This window comes from Palaemon carinicauda, chromosome 4 (genome assembly GCF_036898095.1).
Source record: "Palaemon carinicauda isolate YSFRI2023 chromosome 4, ASM3689809v2, whole genome shotgun sequence".
Taxonomy (NCBI): domain Eukaryota; kingdom Metazoa; phylum Arthropoda; class Malacostraca; order Decapoda; family Palaemonidae; genus Palaemon; species Palaemon carinicauda.
Genome location: NC_090728.1, coordinates 34,688,626 through 34,707,335, shown reverse-complemented (window position 1 = coordinate 34,707,335; position 18,710 = coordinate 34,688,626). Strand labels below are relative to the sequence as shown.

At 36.9% G+C, this 18,710-nt stretch overlaps 1 protein-coding gene across 1 annotated transcript; it reads right to left on the bottom strand.

Annotated features, from left to right (window-relative positions):
- Positions 1 to 3,989: 3,989 nt before the first annotated feature.
- LOC137639369 (uncharacterized) lies at positions 3,990 to 9,576 on the bottom strand. The gene is made up of 6 exons (XM_068371645.1): positions 9,519 to 9,576; positions 7,731 to 8,422; positions 5,062 to 5,373; positions 4,544 to 4,741; positions 4,257 to 4,340; positions 3,990 to 4,107 (listed from the first exon to the last, which is right to left on the bottom strand). Exons 1-6 carry the CDS (start codon positions 9,574 to 9,576, stop codon positions 4,078 to 4,080), a joined length of 1,374 nt encoding a protein of 457 aa, XP_068227746.1. The 3' UTR covers positions 3,990 to 4,077.
- Positions 9,577 to 18,710: the final 9,134 nt, after the last annotated feature.

The following is an 18,710-nucleotide window of genomic DNA, read 5'->3' as shown; positions in this document are numbered from 1 at the left end:
CACTGTTCGGTATAATGGTATGTGGAAGTCTCTCCAATTCAAAATTGCCGTGGTGATGGTAGAGAATTATTTTGAAACCTGATCATCCTTAATATCCTTTTGATGGTCGTTTTTTTTTTTTTTTTTTTTTTTTTTTTTTTTTTTTTTTTTTTTGAGAAGCGGCCGTCTCAGGGCACTCATATTAATATTTGATTCGATATTATGGCCAGAGGCGTTACTTGTGGTAAATTTAGCTATACTGAAGTATACTGTATTTCTCATAATTATTTTTACTTCGTTATCAGCTGCTTCACATAAATGATTATGTTCGCTTAGTTCTTTCAAAATTTTATCACTTACGTAATCACACATGCTTTACACTAGATTTTATGATATCTATGACCTTTCCAATAAATCAATAATTCACTTTGCTTTTCATAAACCAAATAGATTTGGGTAATACTCTTATTAATTCACTTACAAGATTTTACGAAATAGGGAGGCATAATGGGTTAACAAGAGCAAAAATTGTACAATAAGATAATCGAATATATTGTCAAACAAAAAAAAAAAAAAAAAAAAAATAGGACTACTTGGCACTAGCGCCAGTCCGGTGATTTATCTGTTGTAATGACTTATAAGAATAATTTGAAGGTTATAGCTATTTGTTTCTTGATTTGCAAATATGAGAATATTTACCAGTAAGACCGTCTATCTTAATGAAATGCATCTGTTGATGAATTGCGTTGGCTGCATATTTTTTTTCAATAAATTGAACAAATCTATAATATTCCTGGGGCTGAAGGTGGTCCTGTGTACAATCCAATGTACCCTAATTTTGACTCCTGATCCTTTAGTACACCTCTAGGGGAGTAAGAAAATCTTGGGTGGAGATATCAGATCGCGGACAGATAAGGGAAATTTAAGGTTGTTGTCTAAGAAGGATGCCATCACATGAAATCTCTCATAACTTCAGGGTAGGGAACCTGTTGAGAGAATTTTTAGCTTCCCAAGTAATTTGGTTGTATGAAATTCAATATAGCTGTCAAAATAACCACTGTCCCATTGAATCATCTGTAATGTAGCAAGGAATTAAGTCATCAAATGGAATTTGGTGTCTAACCCTATGTTTCCAGGTCCAAGAAATACAAGGGAAGTATTTTTCGCATCATATCTTTTTTGTTTGTGGAGTAAGTCCATATGGCTTCCAAAAATTGTTACAATACTATGGAATTTTATACATGTTACAGTACTTGTCAAAATTGTTAAGGATTCAAATTGCTGAGAATGTAACTAAAGGGTAATTTGGACTTGATTAGATTAGACTTTAAATCTATTGAATTTATTCTTTCAAGAAAGTTCTGCCATCTCTTGATATGATAGGCGGATCCCCTTCTGGGGATTTCTGGGAATCCTTTTGTTGAACTACATATGGACATGATTAAGCTTAAACCATGAATTAAAACTGTGATCTTAAGTGACTTTGAAGACATCCTGGTGAACATAGCCACTCGAAATATAGCAAATCTTTAAACAAATACAGCTGGCAATGATAGCTACACGAAAGTAATTTCAGCAAACAGATAGAAAAAGGTAGATTTTCAGCCAATTCATTTATGCATATCAGGAATACTATTATTTGAAAATAGTATTCTGTCTGTATGCTACCTATTCTTTGAGATGGCAATCATATTTAGGTATGATATATGTAGGTACATGTATTGCATCATTATGCAAATGGCATAAAAGTCAGATGTATTTGAGATAGAAGATACGTGTATTGCTTGACACCCATTGAAATTTGCCTGTATCACTTTATGTCCAGCTTAACTTCAAGCCAGACAGAGAAGAGGGCATTTCCAAGGCATTTAAATCTTAGGCTTTTTCTTGACATATATGTTTGAGACACCCTTTTATTGTTTCTACAGGCTTCTTAAGGTCTTCAAGGCATCCCACTGAAGAGACACAGGCCTGATTTCGAAGTGGATATTGAAGACGACAATTGTAGGGATATTGTCACATAAAGATTAGAAAGGGTTGATCTTGAAAAATTTGTCTATTCTGTTAGCAACAAATGTTACAATTCATACATATATAAGAATGATTAGAAAAAAAAAAAACTTTGATATGCCTCATTATCTGATATTATAGTTGTAGGACTCAAGGAGTCCACTTAGAGTAGCAGTGAATGCTATTCGACTAAGGGTAAAATTGAAACTAAGTCTCTCCATCTACAGTGGGTTCTATGGCTGTGTTATATTATGTCAAAATGTAATGTCAGTGGAAATGTTAAGCACAGGGTGACAGACGGAAATTTCGTACTTGTGAAGATGAAAGGTCAAGAAAATTATTGTAAGCTGTTGTGTTCTTTCAGGGTGTAGTGTATTATCGTACAAGTAACCTTCAGGATGTTAACTCTGCTTTTGTTGCAGTTATAAGTGTATAAGTGAATAGTAAATATTCATTAATGTAAAACTGGTTTACATATTTTTTATTAAGGAGTTATGAATGAAGCATTAAAATATACTTATCAGACTTTATTCATTCACACATTTATACCTCAGGAATATATCTTAGAAATAGTAGACAATTAATGGACATATTTAAATTATCTAGAATATAAACACTTCTAAAGCCAAACTTCAGGACTTGCATAGCATTTGTTTGCATCTTGCCATAAACTGTGTTTTAAATAATGCTGTACTGGTGGCAGAACTGAAGAGTGTTTCCGCTTGGCACCAACATAGAACAAAAGACAGGCTAACCTGCATAAAGGTAGCTTCAGGAGGATAGAACCAACCAAAAATGAAGTAGGCCTACTTGTGACACTGAGTTTTTTCTCTTGATCGTGCTATTAATTTAAATCCAACGAAAGCACACACAATATGAGGCCCCGTTCCCTCTACAAGAGAATCCTCTTGTCGCTACATATTGTTTTTATAGCTAGTTTTTGCAAACGAAATGAAGTTCTTATCTAGTCTAATAGAACTAGAAAAAACACATGACAAATTTCTGATATTCAGGAAGATATACTGCGCTCTGAATGCACATTCGAGACTTTCTTTGTATTTATTATTATATTATTCTAAAAAAAAAAAAAAAAAAAAAAAAAAATTCTTATGATTCCTCACGACTATTAAGAGCTCTTGAATTATTGTGATTGGAACTACTGTGCCGTGGAGTCCTGGCTGTTCTCCTCGGACAATTAACAGATAGCTTGGGGCGACAGCTGACAATTACAATTGTATAGAAAACTACTCAGCTATAATAAAATCAAATAATTCCTAACTCTTTCAGAAATAATTTTATCTTCCTTAATATCTAAAAAAGATTAAGGACTGATGAAATCTTTTTTTTAAAGATTTGATGAACATGGTAGGGTATAAATCGACAGCTCTGCCGAAGCATCTCCATCTCAGTGATAGCAAGACATTTGGGCCAATAAAATCAATGTCATTCAAGTATCTCATGGTTGAATTTAACCGTCACTTAAAATTCCTCCACAAAAATATGAAAATGCTCAATTCCAAAATATCAATATGCCCTACTACGTACAATGATTCTTTTTCTTTAAATTTTCACACATTCAAAGACCTAAGATTGACTATTTGCTTTGATTTTGAAAGTAATACTTGATCGAATAATATATATATATATATATATATATATATATATATATATATATATATATATATATTTATATATATATGATAGTATACATACATATATATATATATATACATATGTATATATAAAAATATATACATATATATGTGCAAATATATATATATATATATATATATATATATATATATATTTACATATATATAAATATATGTATACATACATACATACACACATATATATATATATATATATATATATATATATATATATTTATATTTATATATAAAAAACTGGGCGCTCAGTCCATTTCGAAAATGAGTGTAAAAAATAGTAACCTGAGTTGCAAAGTGCAACTAGATAGTTCCAGAGATCAAGGGACGGACCTGTGTTTTTCCAGTCGTTCGCTGTGCTATGTTGGGTAAACTCTAACTATGTCCGTTTTCAGGAAGCGATTCACTCTGTACAGCGTTTTTAGACGAGGAGCATTGCTGGTACACACGGCTGGAAGATATTGGGAAAGGTCAGTAATAAATAATCAATTATTCATAACATATGCATGTAGTAACAAACAATAATTGTTTCAAGTGTCTTTTCTCAATAAAGTTACTTTCTCCTTAACTGAAGGCTGATGAAAGCTAGGTCGTAAATACCTGTAATGAATTCTGCTTCTTTGAGTTGCTCTTAGGTATACGTGTGAAAGTAACTTTGAGGCTATTGACGTAGTCTTTCCTTTTCTGGAACGCAATAAGGTTATTTTTTTATTCATCACACGCCAAAACAAAGAAGGGTAAGACATGAAACAGTAATTTAATATGTGAAAAACAGTGAAAAAAATACTTAAAATATGGGTATTTTATATCAACAGCTTTCACATCTTTGTTGTGCCTATGTTTGTGACATTTGGAACTATCTTTAAATTCTACACATGTTCATTTACCTTTGAGAAAACTCTGATGAAGGGATCTCCATATACGGCAGCAGCTAACTGGCGGGCCGTTGTTACTTTCAGCTCTCTTGACAGGATCCCTTCAACTAGTTTCCCTGCATGATAGTCAGGGTTTGCTCCAAGCTCCAGTAAAACTTCTATCTTTCTCTTGTTTCCAAGGAGAGACGCTTCAAAGAGTGGGGCTACAAGCTGAGAGAGAGAGAGAGAGAGAGAGAGAGAGAGAGAGAGAGAGAGAGAGAGAGAGAGTGAGAGAGAGAGAGAGAGAGAGAGGATCATGTTTAAAAGCTCTGATATCATCACCACATTTAGCATACATACAAAAAGGTTTCTCTGATCATAAACTTGATAATGGAGACTTACTCAAGAAAATAAATAAATCAATGAAATAGATAAACCTTACCATGTCTCTGATACATCTTTGCCAATTATTCTCGAGATCAAGATTGAATTCTTTATCAACTTCACAATCTAGACCTAATTAAAATTGTAGTAAAATAAATAAACCTTACCATATCTCTGAAACTTCTTTGCCAATTATCCTTGAGATCAGGATCGAACTCTTTATCAGCATACATTATTTTCAAAATCTGCGTGTGGCCATTCATGGCCGCCAGATGGGCTGGTGTCTGACCATCCTTATTAACGGTATTGGGACTGATCAAATTCAACAAGTGCATTACAACATCACTCTGGCCTCTGGAAGCAGAGAGATGTAGAAGAGACTGCCTTCTCTTCCCTTTCCTGATGGTGTGTCCAGTATGGGGGAGTAGTTCCATGACTACACCCAGGTCCCCTTCTTCAGCAGCCTTGAAAATAGATATCTGAAAAAGAAAAATCTAGAATATGTCTCTATTCAATACAAATATACAAACACATATACACACATATTCATACCCAAAAAAATACATGAAGGATTTATGTCTGAAAACCACTCAAAAGACTTTATATAATATTCAAAATAAACTCTAACGGTATCTTTTGGGTTTCCCCACGCCCAACCAGGTTAAGATTACGTTTCATTGAATCTTTTGTTTCCTTTTCTTCAATTTAGGACATTTGAACTTTCCATAAAAATAGGTTGAATCCTTTTACAATCAATTCTAGTCTGACAATATTCGTACATACACGATAATATTTGTAAAGTTTTCCATATTTCCTGTCATTTTAAAAAACAATGTCCACCTTCTCTGTCTTAAAGGTCTAATTCCAATCCATGTAAAATTATTTTAGTTCTATCTGGTCCCGGAAGCAGTTTTCCGACTTGTGTCCCAGAAATGTGGCTCTCACCCTACCAGCCCGGAACCATTTGGTTACTTCGCCAGCCAGAGGTAAGTGGATGCGTGTGTTTGTGTGTGCGCCCATTAATTTAATCATCTAGTTAATCACTTAGGTCAACCTGTCTTTTCTCCGCCATTAATCGCTTCGCTCACAACTTAACATTATCTCACTGCTCCTCTATTCTGACAAGTGGTACATGTTGCGCTGGACGCACTTGCCAAGGGGGCGAATAAACTTCCATGATCATTTCACTTTGTTCTCTCGCACATACAGTGCAGACAGAGATATTCTGGTAGTCACTGTGGATCGGATTTAGGGGTTCATGGCTGGTAGGTGGAACGTCAGATTTCTGAGACATAAATCAATATTTTCACTTGTTGCTCCAATATTCTTTTTTTCTCTAGAAATATTAATATATATATATATATATATATATATATATATATATATATATATGTGTGTGTGTGTATATATATATATATATATATATATATATATATATATATATACATATATATATATATATATATATATATATATATATATATAAGTAAAGTTTCAGCAACGTGATATAATCCTAAAAAAGAGAGGGGTCAAGCGAAATCATTTATCCCTACTGTAGCCACTACAACAATAATCCTGTAACAACTGGGACAAGGACGAACCTCTTCAAATAATTAATCTATTCGTCAAAAAAGAAAGCTCATTAACAGCATGTTGAGCAACTTACTCATTCAATGCCTCATTGTCACATAGTGTTACCAATCTCTTGCCTTCTTAATATTGAAGGTCTTCCGCCCTAATATCTCTATCAGATTACTTACTTTCCTCTCGACACTTCAGGAATTATAGGCTTATCACATCACTGTATCAGCCCGGATTCTTCACATAAATAACATTTTGAAATACTCAAATTAATGTGGCTGCTTCCTTTGTAAGAGTTAATATATGGGATAGGCAAAGCAATCTTTCAACTAATATTGTTGCGAATCTCAAAGAGTTTTTTTATAATATATATATATATATATATATATATATATATATATATATATATATATTAAATTGGCAAAGGTGAAGGGTATCTAAACCAAGGGACAAATTAGACAAACTTTTCATATATGGTTAAACTGCATGCTTGAGGTGAAAAGTTTTGTTTCAAAACTTTTTAACTATTTTATGAAAAGTGTGTATTTTTTCAAAATGATATTTCAAAAATGATCATGAAATTGAAACCGCTTGAACATAAAATAAGAACGATATGTAACAGATATTTACAAAGTGGATATGGAAGTCTAAGCAAAATATAAAACAGATATTACAGAAGAACATAAGATTTGAGATACGGATTAATGAGAAAAATTTGCTTACAAATTTTGAATGAAAGAGTATTGCAATATAACAGATGTGAGATGTGAAAAAGCAATGCTAAAGATGTGAGAAATGTAATATAAAAGCTGGTTTTCGAGAAAATAGAGGGAAAAAATAAAATATTAATGATTTTGCATGTTTTGAAGGTTTCGTCTTCACCATTCCTAGGATGGGCTAAACCAGTACCTAGATAGGTCTTTCTGTAGGTCTTGGGCTGAACTATGGCATGCTCCATAGCTGGTAGAAAGGTGAAATGCTGCCGTAACTTGAGAATAATTTAACTGAATGGCTGCGTGATCTATTTTCAACAAGAAAAGGTTCCTTGACTTAATGTCACTTTTAATAATTAAAATAATAAGACAAATAAGCATAATATGTATGTGGATCCTGGCAAGTGAAATACGTCAAAAGATAGATAAATAGATTAGTTAATGGAAAAATATTTTAAGCTACTGTTGACAATTCTTTCATTAAAAGCAGAATATTAGTGATATTACTGCGTATACCGAGGAATAAAATGTTCAAAATTTACCTTAGATTGTGAAATATTTAAATACGTAGATGAATCGGGAGAATCCTTAGTAATATTGGCAGCAGATGACCTTGTGATCATATTCCTCCGAAGGGGAGTGTCACAGACTTCTTTCTTGACTACCTTTGGGTCAGACAAATCCTCAGTAGGTTGCTTGGCTTTCCTCTTCCTGAGTTTAGACGTTTTGGGAGTATCAGGGAGTTTCTGTACTTTCTGGACTTTTTTAGGCTCTTCTGCCGTACGGTCTACAGAGCGTGTGGAAGGAAGGTCAATATCTTTCTCAGCAATGAATGATTTCGGTTTCCCAGTAGACTCCGAGAAAGAACTCAAGGCTTTGAGCAAGGACTTCCTAAACTGAAGCTGGAATAGATCCTTTCCTAGCTCCTCCTCTTCTTCCTCATCCTCTTTATCATGTTCCTTCGGTTCCATCACGAGTTCTGGAGTATTACTTCTGGTGCTGCTTCCACTATTCCCATTTAAAGCACTTGCTTGCAAGCCTGCCTCCCGGAAAGGAGAGAGAGACTTGATGGGCAGCGAAATAGTGCTTTTTGATCTGAACAATGCCATGACTTCGTCGTCTTCGCTGTCTCTCATTTCAGTGTCATTATCGACATCATTTTTAAAGTCATTACCAAGACCTGATTGGGATCGACCTTTCCTGGATTGACTTCCATCGCCAAAGGAATTCTGCGCTGCAAAGACATAAGTAAAAATAAATTTTTCAAATTAAAATTTTCTTATTGCTTACAGTACATTATAAATAAAAAAATATTACAACGATGCATGTCCGAGATAAGGAATTAAGAATAAGGGCGAAAAGCTGTCATAAAAATCGTGAAATTTAAAATTGAAAGCATGTTATTTCAAATCATGATTATCAGTAACAGACATAACTGAATTTCTTATCAAAATAACGAGAAAAATAAAATTAAATATCAAAGAAATGGCAAATTTCTAATGTATTCTACTTGGCTGATACCATGGAATTACAAGTAATTGATAGATCAATGCTTAAATTTCTTTTCCATGAGAATATGTAAGGGAGGGTATCTCTTATCTGGATTTATGATAAATTTAGAACAAATAATTACCTCAAAAAACCACGCAATTGGTAATAGGATTGCTACCAATGCAAAGTTGGACACAGGCGTCCCTGGTACCCCTAGCTCTAAAGAAGTGCACCCTGGTACACACTTACTTCGCGGTGAGTAACGAAACAGATAGTGTAGGAAGAGATGGAAGAGGTGGTGGGCGGGGCTAAACATAGTAAGGTTGTGGCTGGGTGAACACCTTAAGAGCAAAGTTTACTAGGAATTTCTGTGTCCAACGATACCTTATGAAACATTCTTCTGTGAGGTCAGGAGAGAATTTCACATTGAATGAGTTTATAAATATGTGTAATTAACTATTTTATAAGTTTTGTTCATTAATTAAACGATACAGAGATAAATGAAGTTAGTTGATTTCGTAAAGGTAAAGAGAGACGAGAAAAAAATAGGCGTGAAGTGGTACTGTATGCATTAAATGCTGATATTGCATAAATCGTAGTCATAACTTCGCCCAAAGCAAGCAGCGAGAGAAGTGACTGACGTGTATGAGTAATTACCAAGCGCTACTTCCAATGAATCACATGCCAAGCAGCAGGTAACATGACGCCACCGACGTCACCAAGATGCGATGAATGGTGACCATGAACAAAGGAACAGTCACATGACGTGACGTAAGATTGCCATGCCTTAGATTAGCTACTTAAGATCCTACGAGGAAGCTGGACCGGCTCTTTCTTACCAATACTCCCAGTGGAAAGGTCAAAAGGGACCTCAGCCAGTCCTCCCATCTCCCCCATCTTGGACCGAGGCCCCAAGTCAAAGTGACGATGTGACAGGCTCTTATTAACTTCAAGAAATGCAGTACAGTTGGCCGCCAGTAGCAGAAGGAGAGAAGTTACCAGTTGAAGAATTCCCACTTGGCCCTTCGACCGGAGAGGTGGATGAATATCTTAACTCCTACCCAAGACGAGGTAGGAGAAATTTATCAAACATGTCCATGGGAGGACACCTGTCCAAGACCGAGTTCCTTTCCTGCTTGATCAGGGGACTCATGAATTTCACAACCCAATGCGAAATGTGAAGTAGCAGTCCACATTTGCAGCCCTCCATTCTTCAAGAGAAATAATTTGTTCTCATTTTTGTGTATCAATTTTACTTTGTAATTGTAAATGTAATTTTAATGTGAATGTTCAAGCTAAAGTTCACCAAGTAATGATACGAAATAAAATGACATTTTATCATCATCATCCCATACTTTTGAGGGGTTTAAACTTATTCTTAACACTGTTATTAAACAAGATATTAATCACACCATGAAAAATAATAATAATGTATCGAAGCTCGAACATAATCATTCTGCCCCAAGGAGCTTCACACTCCTTGGGGTAGAATGGTTATTTTCGACCTTGTCTAAACCTTTTATTTGCCTTAATAGGTATTTCTTCATTACTCACCCTTACGGTCCTAACTACAACACTATCAGCTATCCTTATTGGCCCTCTCAAAACAGCTTCTCTAAAACTACTGAATTCTGGCACACTTTTCTTCATTCCAATTCTTACACTCACATATTTACTTTCTTTCATAATATTATACATATCCAACTCGCAGTCCTCGACTATCTTTAAAATGTCATCTCATGCCTCTCTCTCTCTCTCTCTCTCTCTCTCTCTCTCTCTCTCTCTCTCTCTCTCTCTCTCTCTCTCTCTCTCTCTCTCTCTCTCGTCCAGCCCATTTTCTCCTTCTGTTTCATATTAACAAACTAAGAAACCATTTCAGGAACAGTAGCTAAAAACTTCATCGGTTCCTCATTCTCATTTATGCCTTTGTTCCCAAATTCTTCCTAGCTAAAATTTCCAAGTGAAAGTGACATATATACATTCATTCGTGCCTCAGCAAACTATTTTTTTACGCTTATACTTAACAATTCCTATCATACGATTTACCTGTTCAATTATTCTACGTTTCACACTTCCATACTCAACATCCCCAACACTCCTTATCACTCCTTACATAGGTAACAAACATCCTGTCGAATACTTTCTTGATATTAAGACCCAAACTCTCTTACTATCACCATACTTAGGCTGACAATACCTTTCATATTCCCTGAAAAAGTCATATACATCCTTACTACTAAGTTTATTTTATCTTAAGCACCAGGGTACCTCTCTCATAAACACCGTCTTACACACATCCTCTGGTTCATTCTCACTAGTATCTTCACTGCTAAATTCTCTCTGGTTTCCTTCTTCCTCATTTAAATAAAACTAATCTAATTCTACGCTTAAATTCACCTAATCACTTGAAAGTACTTACGCTTCTTACCATTTTTCTTACTTAACACTTTCACCCATTCATGATCATCCTCACTCTCATCCTGACCATTTTTCTGTTTCTTCATTTCACTTTTATATTCCCTCTCATCCTTCCTCTCTCCTTTTGGTCCATCCTTACTTAGCTTAATAGCTCTAACTTCACTAACAATAACACTTTCTCTCAAAGCATCACTTGCCCTAATGTTTTTCTTTTACCATCAGCCCTTCACTCGAAGAAGAGGAAATTTCTGCAACAGCACCTTTACCCATCAACTCTTTCACCATTTTAGTTACTTGCCCCATCATAACTTTCATTCGTTTCTCCATTAGTTCCTCATTCTCTCTTATCCGTATCCCTACACATTCTTTCAATCTTTCTACTGTTCCCTTAAGTCCCATCAGTTCCTTTCTTATCTCCTCATTTTCACAATTCAATCTTTTATTCTCTACTGCCAACTTCTCTTTTCTTTCCATACTCAACCACAATATCTCCTTTGGCCTAGAAAACAAGCTTGTTGCATATGCAGATGATGCTACTCTCTTTGCATCAATTCCATCCCCTGAATGTAGATCTAGGGTTGGTGAATCCCTTAATAGAGATTTAGCTAGAATTAGTGCATGGTGCAAATTATGGGGTATGAAGTTGAATCCTAACAAAACTCAAAGTATGATTGTAAGTAGGTCAAGGACGGTGGCTCCTCAACATCCGGATCTCAGTATTGATAATGTTTCTTTAAATATGTATGACTCTTTCAAAATCTTAGGTGTGATTCTCGACAGTAAATTTACTTTTGAGAAACATATAAGGTCTGTTTCTTCTTCAATTGCACAAAAAATAGGCTTATTGAGAAAGTCTTTCAAGATTTTCGGTGATCAATCTATTCTGAAGAAGTGTTTTAATTCTTTCATTCTACCTTGTTTTGAGTATTGTTCTCCTGTCTGGTCTTCAGCTGCTGATTCTCATCTTAATTTGTTGGACAGAAACTTACGGTCTATTAAATTTCTTATTCCTGATCTTGATATTAATCTCTGGCACCATTGTTCAATTAGTTCATTATGCATGTTGCATAAGATTTTTCATAACTCTGACCATCCTTTACATTCAGATCTCCCTGGACAATTCTATCCTGTTCGTAATACTAGGCAGGCAGTTAATTCTAATAGCCAGGCCTTCTCCATCACGAGGCTCAATACTACGCAGTAGGCTACTCTAGAAGTTTTATTCCAGCTGTTACCAAGTTGTGGAATGATCTTCCTAATCGGGTGGTTGAATCAGTAGAACTTCAAAAGTTCAAAGTTGGAGCAAATGCTTTTTTTTGTTGACCAGGCGGACATGAGTCTTTTTATAGTTTATTTATGACATATTTGTTTTTGATGTTGTTAATAGTTTATATATGACATGTCTGTTTTGACGCTGTTACTTATTTTAGAATGATTTATTGTTAATTTGTTCTCTTCATTTATTTATTTCCTTATTTCCTTTCCTCACTGGGCTATTTTTCCCCGTTGGAGCCCCTGGGCTTATAGCATCTTGCTTTTCCAACTAGGGTTGTAGCTTGGATAGTAATAATAATAATAATAATAAAGACTTTAATTGTTCTTCCATTATCCTCATCTTAAAAATAATTTATATTACTGCCCCCTCCAGCAGTCCAGTTTCAATTCCACATCGGCAGTCCCTGTTCTGACGCCAAAATAATGTGGTGGGATGAAAAAACACAAATTACACACCCTTGAATCTTTCTGACAAATATCTCGTCGACACAAAATTTTTCCTTACGATATCAACAACTGGACTCTTTGACATAATTTCAAAACTATTATTCTCACAACTAAAACAATATGAATAAACAACAACACTTAGATCTATTACACCCAAAACCAAAACCAAAATTTAATTTTATATATAGGTGTGTATGTGTGTTTGGATACAGATCCCATCGTTCACACAAGACTGAATGGTCTAATCGCCACTTTCGCCACAGTTGCGTGGGCTGACGGTAAACTGGAATAAGTCAGTCGAACAGGCAGTCAATGTCATCAGCTGTATCAATTCCAAGTCATCGTTATCATCATTAACATCATCATCTATTCAATAATAATCCAACTCCTTGCTTCCTCCTTCAGGAAAGGTCGTTATCACACATTAATCTAGTTCAATTGTATTCCAATAATAGTCCCAATTCAATAAAATGTCGTCAACAGCCAATCCATATAAATCAATAGCAGAGGTGAAAATGAAAGGAGAAAGTACATCATGTAAATATAAATATAAAAACGCTTACGAACACTCCTAGCTAACAAAGCTATTACACTATAATAAAAAAGTAAATCATAAACTAATTCTGTCATTCACAAACACACTAAGCTAGATAAATAATAATTAATGATGATTAATCAAATGCACTTTTAAAGCTGATTATATAAATGAATCCAGCATTCAAGCAAAACTTCTTTCTCTGCTGTATTAAAAAACCAAACAGCAATAGCCAAAACATCCACTTCCGTCCTAATCTAACAAAAAATAAAATATAACAAAAACCTTCAACTAGGCCTACTCCAACATGCTTTCTCGCTACAAACAATCAAAACATTAACTGCATATTTCGCTCTCTCTCTCTCTCTCTCTCTCTCTCTCTCTCTCTCTCTCTCTCTCTCTCTCTCTCTCTCTCTCTCTCTCTCTCTCTGCAGTACTTGGCAAACAAAAACAAAATAAAAATGAAAAGAATTAAAAAAAAAAAATCTATCCTCCACATTGTATAATATACTTTAAAAAAGAGAGAAAACATTCCCTTACCATTCATAAAATTACTGCAACATATGTATACAAATACATATACTGTAAACAGTAGTGTACCTACACTTAGACATTATTAGTAGACAATAAGTAATACATATAACAATTAGTGGATAAACAGGCTTATTGGGCGAAGGAGGTGGAAGATGCTTGGGAAGCTGAAAGAAGAACTGGAGTTAGGACGAGATGCTGGAGAAGCTGAAAAGTTAGGATGAGACAATGGAGATACTGGAAGTGCGGGAAAAGCTGGGGGTGGTGTTGGAGAAGCTGCAGAGATTTAAGGTTTGGGTGCAGGCCTCTCTATTTTTTAAAGTACATACGCAGGTTTGTCTAGCAGGATTGCTTCCTCTTCTCCTCCAACATCTCCATGTAACACCTCACAGCATCTATCGCCCCTGGACACCTTCATAAACCTTTCCATGCTGGGATCCTGTTCTTAAAACTTTTCAATTGTTCCCTCGAGCAGGCCAAACCTTTTGCCAAGGACTTAGCTGTAAATTTCTTGGGCTCTGGGGCCTTTCCTCTTCTGCAGTAATCTGGCTCTCCAGCTGAATGAGGTCCTCAGCAGACAACTCCTCTCCATGAGAAGCTATGATCTCGGTGACATCATCAGTATCCACCTCTAGATCCAGGTGTTTCCTAAGGTCAACAACCTTCTCAGTGACTGCCTCAAATTTCTCCTCAAAGCCAAAGAAATCATTGATAAACTGGGGGCAAAGTATTTTCCAGACACCATTCATGTTCATTTGCTTCACCTCATCCCAAGCTTCAACAATGTTCTTGTTGGCATTTCGGATGTTGTAGGACTTTCAGAACATCTTCATGGTCATGTCCTTCTCCTTCTCTGTTTTTTCCAAAATAATTTACTATTGCCCTGCGGAGGTATTAGACCTTGAAGGATGCAATTACCCGATGATCCATAGGCTGCAACAGGGAAGTAGTGTTAGGTGGAAAGTAAACCCCCTTGATATTGAGATAGAAGCCAGCTAAGTTGGCAGGGTGACCAGGGCCATTGTCCTACAATAGCAGCACCTTACAGTGTAGGTTCTTCTTAGACTTAAGTTGAAGCCCTTATGGACAGCCATTTCCCCACTATTAAGAACCCCATAAACAACTCCACTCCAGACAAAGGGGAGAACCATATAACACCAACTGCAGCTAAGGTAAATGCTTTATGACATCGACACCCATCTCCTGATATGTCCAGGCAGCAATGAAGCTGCCCACCGTCATAAGTCACTTGAAGATGCTCCTCACCTTCAGTTGTGCTACTTCCGCTTCAGATTTACTGTAACTCGTAAAATATGTTCTACTAAATGTCAATGATAAAAAAATTGTAAGTAGGCCATTGCCTGTAGTAGAGGCCTCCCCATTAACTAATCTCTTCTTTTTGCATTATTCAGGATCTAATGAGTGCTCTCTGGCAGATACTGGTGCTTATCATTTCCTTCAACAACATTCTAACTTAAGGGTGCGCCAACGTCATTCTAAGTGGTAATGTCCACCTGGTGGCTACCAACAGATCTGCTATCCTCACCCATTGTTACAGATCTGCTATCCTTCCCCATTGTTACAAGACACTAATACTGTTGTTTAGGGGCAATCCAGTACTGGTTGAAATTCATTGTGATCGATGTTACAATGCCTCCAATCGGTGCAGATTTCCTTGTCCATTTCCATCTTAGGGTTGACGTCTCACAGTAACACTTATTCAACGCAAGTTCTTACTTGTCCACACCTTTATCACATGACCCCTCTGACCTCAATCTATACATCAGCGGGCCATGGATACATACACCCACCTCCTCAGTTTATATCCAGATGTCTTTCGCCCTGAACAACGCCAGATACCCACAGTTCCCTCCAATCATGGTATCTATGACAATACTAAGACGAGACAGGGCCTCCAGTGTCTGCAAGTTTCAAATGTTTCACTCCATACTGTTTGGCAGCTACTAAAGGGATGGTAGGTAAGTATCGGAAGACCTAATAGAAATGGAAATCATTCTTGTCAAAACGCCTCAAGCCCATGGTTGTCACCCCTGCACATTATCCTGAAGAAGGATGGAACCTTACACCCTTGTAGGGATTATAGGCATCTTCATATGGAAACATAACCAGATCACAACTCTCCCACAAACATCGCCAACATCACCATCGACTTTCACAGTGCTAAAGTACTTTCGACCCTCGATCCTTGACCTTCAAACTCCTGAAAGGGTATTATCACATGCCCATGAAACCATACAACATTCCCTAGACCAAAATCACCTATCACTTTTGCACATTTACTTTCAATTACCACTTTTTGGGCCATCGTGATGCAGGGGCCACATATCAATGATACATGGATGGCACCTTCTGTATATATTATATATATAACATCCTAATATTCTTCCCCTCCAAAGTGGACCTCCAACATCACCTACACATCTTCCTCGACTGCCAGCAGCAGATTTGCCTTATAGTCAGGTAAGACAAGGAAGTGGTAGTTTTGAGTCATTCTATCACTCCGGAGGGTGTTCATCCTCTCCCTGAGAAGGTATCAAAAGTAGAGAAGTTCCCCACCTCCTTGACCATGAAAGCAGTGCAGGAGGTCTTTAGTATGGTGAAATATTACCATTGGTACTTACCAGCCATCACCATGGCCCCCTCTATGACTCCCTCAAGGGCAAGCACAAAAACCTGAAGTGGGGCCCCCTTCAGGGGGTGGCCTTCATCAATGCAAAGAAATTCCTTTCAAATGCTACTGGTCTCACCTTTTCCGTGGCATTTGCACCCCTCCTACTCTCCACTGATGCCAGTCACATAATTTTAGGCCCAGTACTTGAATAAATGATCAATGGATTATCCTGCCCATTGCCCTTCTTAAGTAGAAAACTTTCTTAGACGGAATCCAGCTACTCCGCACTCAACCACGAACTACTCACGGTGTATTTGGCTGTCCATCACTTCCACCACTTCTTATAGGGTATGTTCTTCGTTATTCGTATGGACAACATGCCCTATGTGCAAGTCTTTACTCGGCTGTCCGATGCCTGGTTCACCCGTCAAAGCCATTTTTTAATACACATGCCTGGTAAATTGAATCCCATCTCCATGCAGTTTCTAGAAACATGTTGACTACTGTCCACCAAGGAATAGATTACAAGGCCTTGGCAGAAACTCAACAAAAGAACCTCGATTACCAGACCTGTAGGATATCCTGCAGGTCTCTGTGCTGGGAAGAAATAGACCTCCATGACTCCAACACCAGTCTCCTCTGTGACGTCAGTACTGGTAGGCCATGCCTGTGGATTCCTGCCACCATGTACTGACATGTGTATCAATAGATCCATGGTTTCTCATAACCTTCACACCAATCTACTACATTAATAATGAAGTCTTAGTTCATATGACCTGGCATTACTAAAGATGCCAAGGATTGGGTCGGCGTCTCGATTTTATGTCGTACTTCAAAAGTGCATCGGCACTGATTCTGGTGAGGGTACTTTCCATCAACATCAGCATTATTTTACCCTTATGCATGTTGAAGCGGTTAATTCTCTACCCATGTCACAAGGACACTGTTACCTTTTCACAGTTATCAAACACACAATTAGCTGGACTGAAGAGATTCCCATGCAATATGTAACATCCACATCATGTACTGCTGCCTCACCTTCCAGATGAATAGCAAGATTTGGCATCCCAGAGCACATTACTTCCGACAGAGGTACCACTTTCAACTCTCAATTGTGGACAGCTTTAAGGCATCTTTTTGGCATCACCCCAGATTAATCTATGGCCTATAACCAATATTCAATGGAATGGTGGAACAGCTTCATCATACCCTCAAAGCAGATTGATATGTTGTTGCACTGACTCCAGCTGATTTCCACAACTTTCTTCGATCCTCCTCACACTAAGGACTATTCCCAGGGACACCTTGTACGCCTCAGTGGCAGAAATGGTATATAGCAATCCTTGGTCGTCCCCGTGGGATTTTTTCTGGTAGCCATTTCCTCCGAAAATCTCCGGCACCTTCGTCCTGTTGTGGAGAAATTTACAAGGGCCCAGCAAAGCAGTACATACCGAAAAACCTACACACCGGAAACACACATCTTCATGAACACTGACGCTTGCAGGCTGCCAATTACCTCTTCATACACAGGCCAATTCCTTGTCATACATCGTACTCCGAAAACTTTCCTCCTCAACATTCGTGGTAAAGAGGAATTGATCTTAATTGACCACCTGAAACCTCTGTATCTCCTGGATACCGTTAAATAGTAAGCTAATTTCAACTCTTATCTGTCTGTTTTTATCACAATGCCAACCTTATTAACAAAAACCGTTGAATATACACGTGCAATTGTCTCCCTATGTGACGCCTTGGAAGCCTATAAATAGTCTCTAAATGAAGTTTGTTGTTTGGGAGCTGTCTTCGTATTAACTCCTCTTCTACTTCCGACACAATCTCTCTAGGTGCCATAGCACCTTGCTTTTCATTCTTCATAAGTTAAATATCATACATCTCTTCTCATTACATTTACTTCCACGGAAATCCCAAACTCCAAGATAGACTATAAGATTTATCTCCTTTGTCGGTGATAGCAGTACAAAGTATGAAAAACTAAACCCTATGTTCATTACAAAGTGGTGACCTCCTCATCGTAAAGATAAGTGATAACTGAGATGAAGGTAAAGACAATGTTCCTTAGCCAGTTTTGGTGCCTTTTGTTCCATCAAGAAATTAGAAGTCCCTCGCAAGGAACTCTTCTGTTGTGATATTTGTACTAAAAATATTAGCACTTCCTATAGGAACAATTATCTT

Excerpts from the sequence above, each read along its gene's own strand:
- LOC137639369 (XM_068371645.1), bottom strand. The coding sequence starts at position 9,576 with ATGGGGGAGATGGGAGGACTGGCTGAGGTCCCTTTTGACCTTTCCACT. Across the intron at positions 8,423-9,518 it reads CCTTTCCACTGGGAGTATTG|CGCAGAATTCCTTTGGCGAT; the intron begins GTAAGAAAGAGC and ends ATGTCTTTGCAG. Across the intron at positions 4,341-4,543 it reads TCATCAGAGTTTTCTCAAAG|AAAAGGAAAGACTACGTCAA; the intron begins GTAAATGAACAT and ends ATTGCGTTCCAG.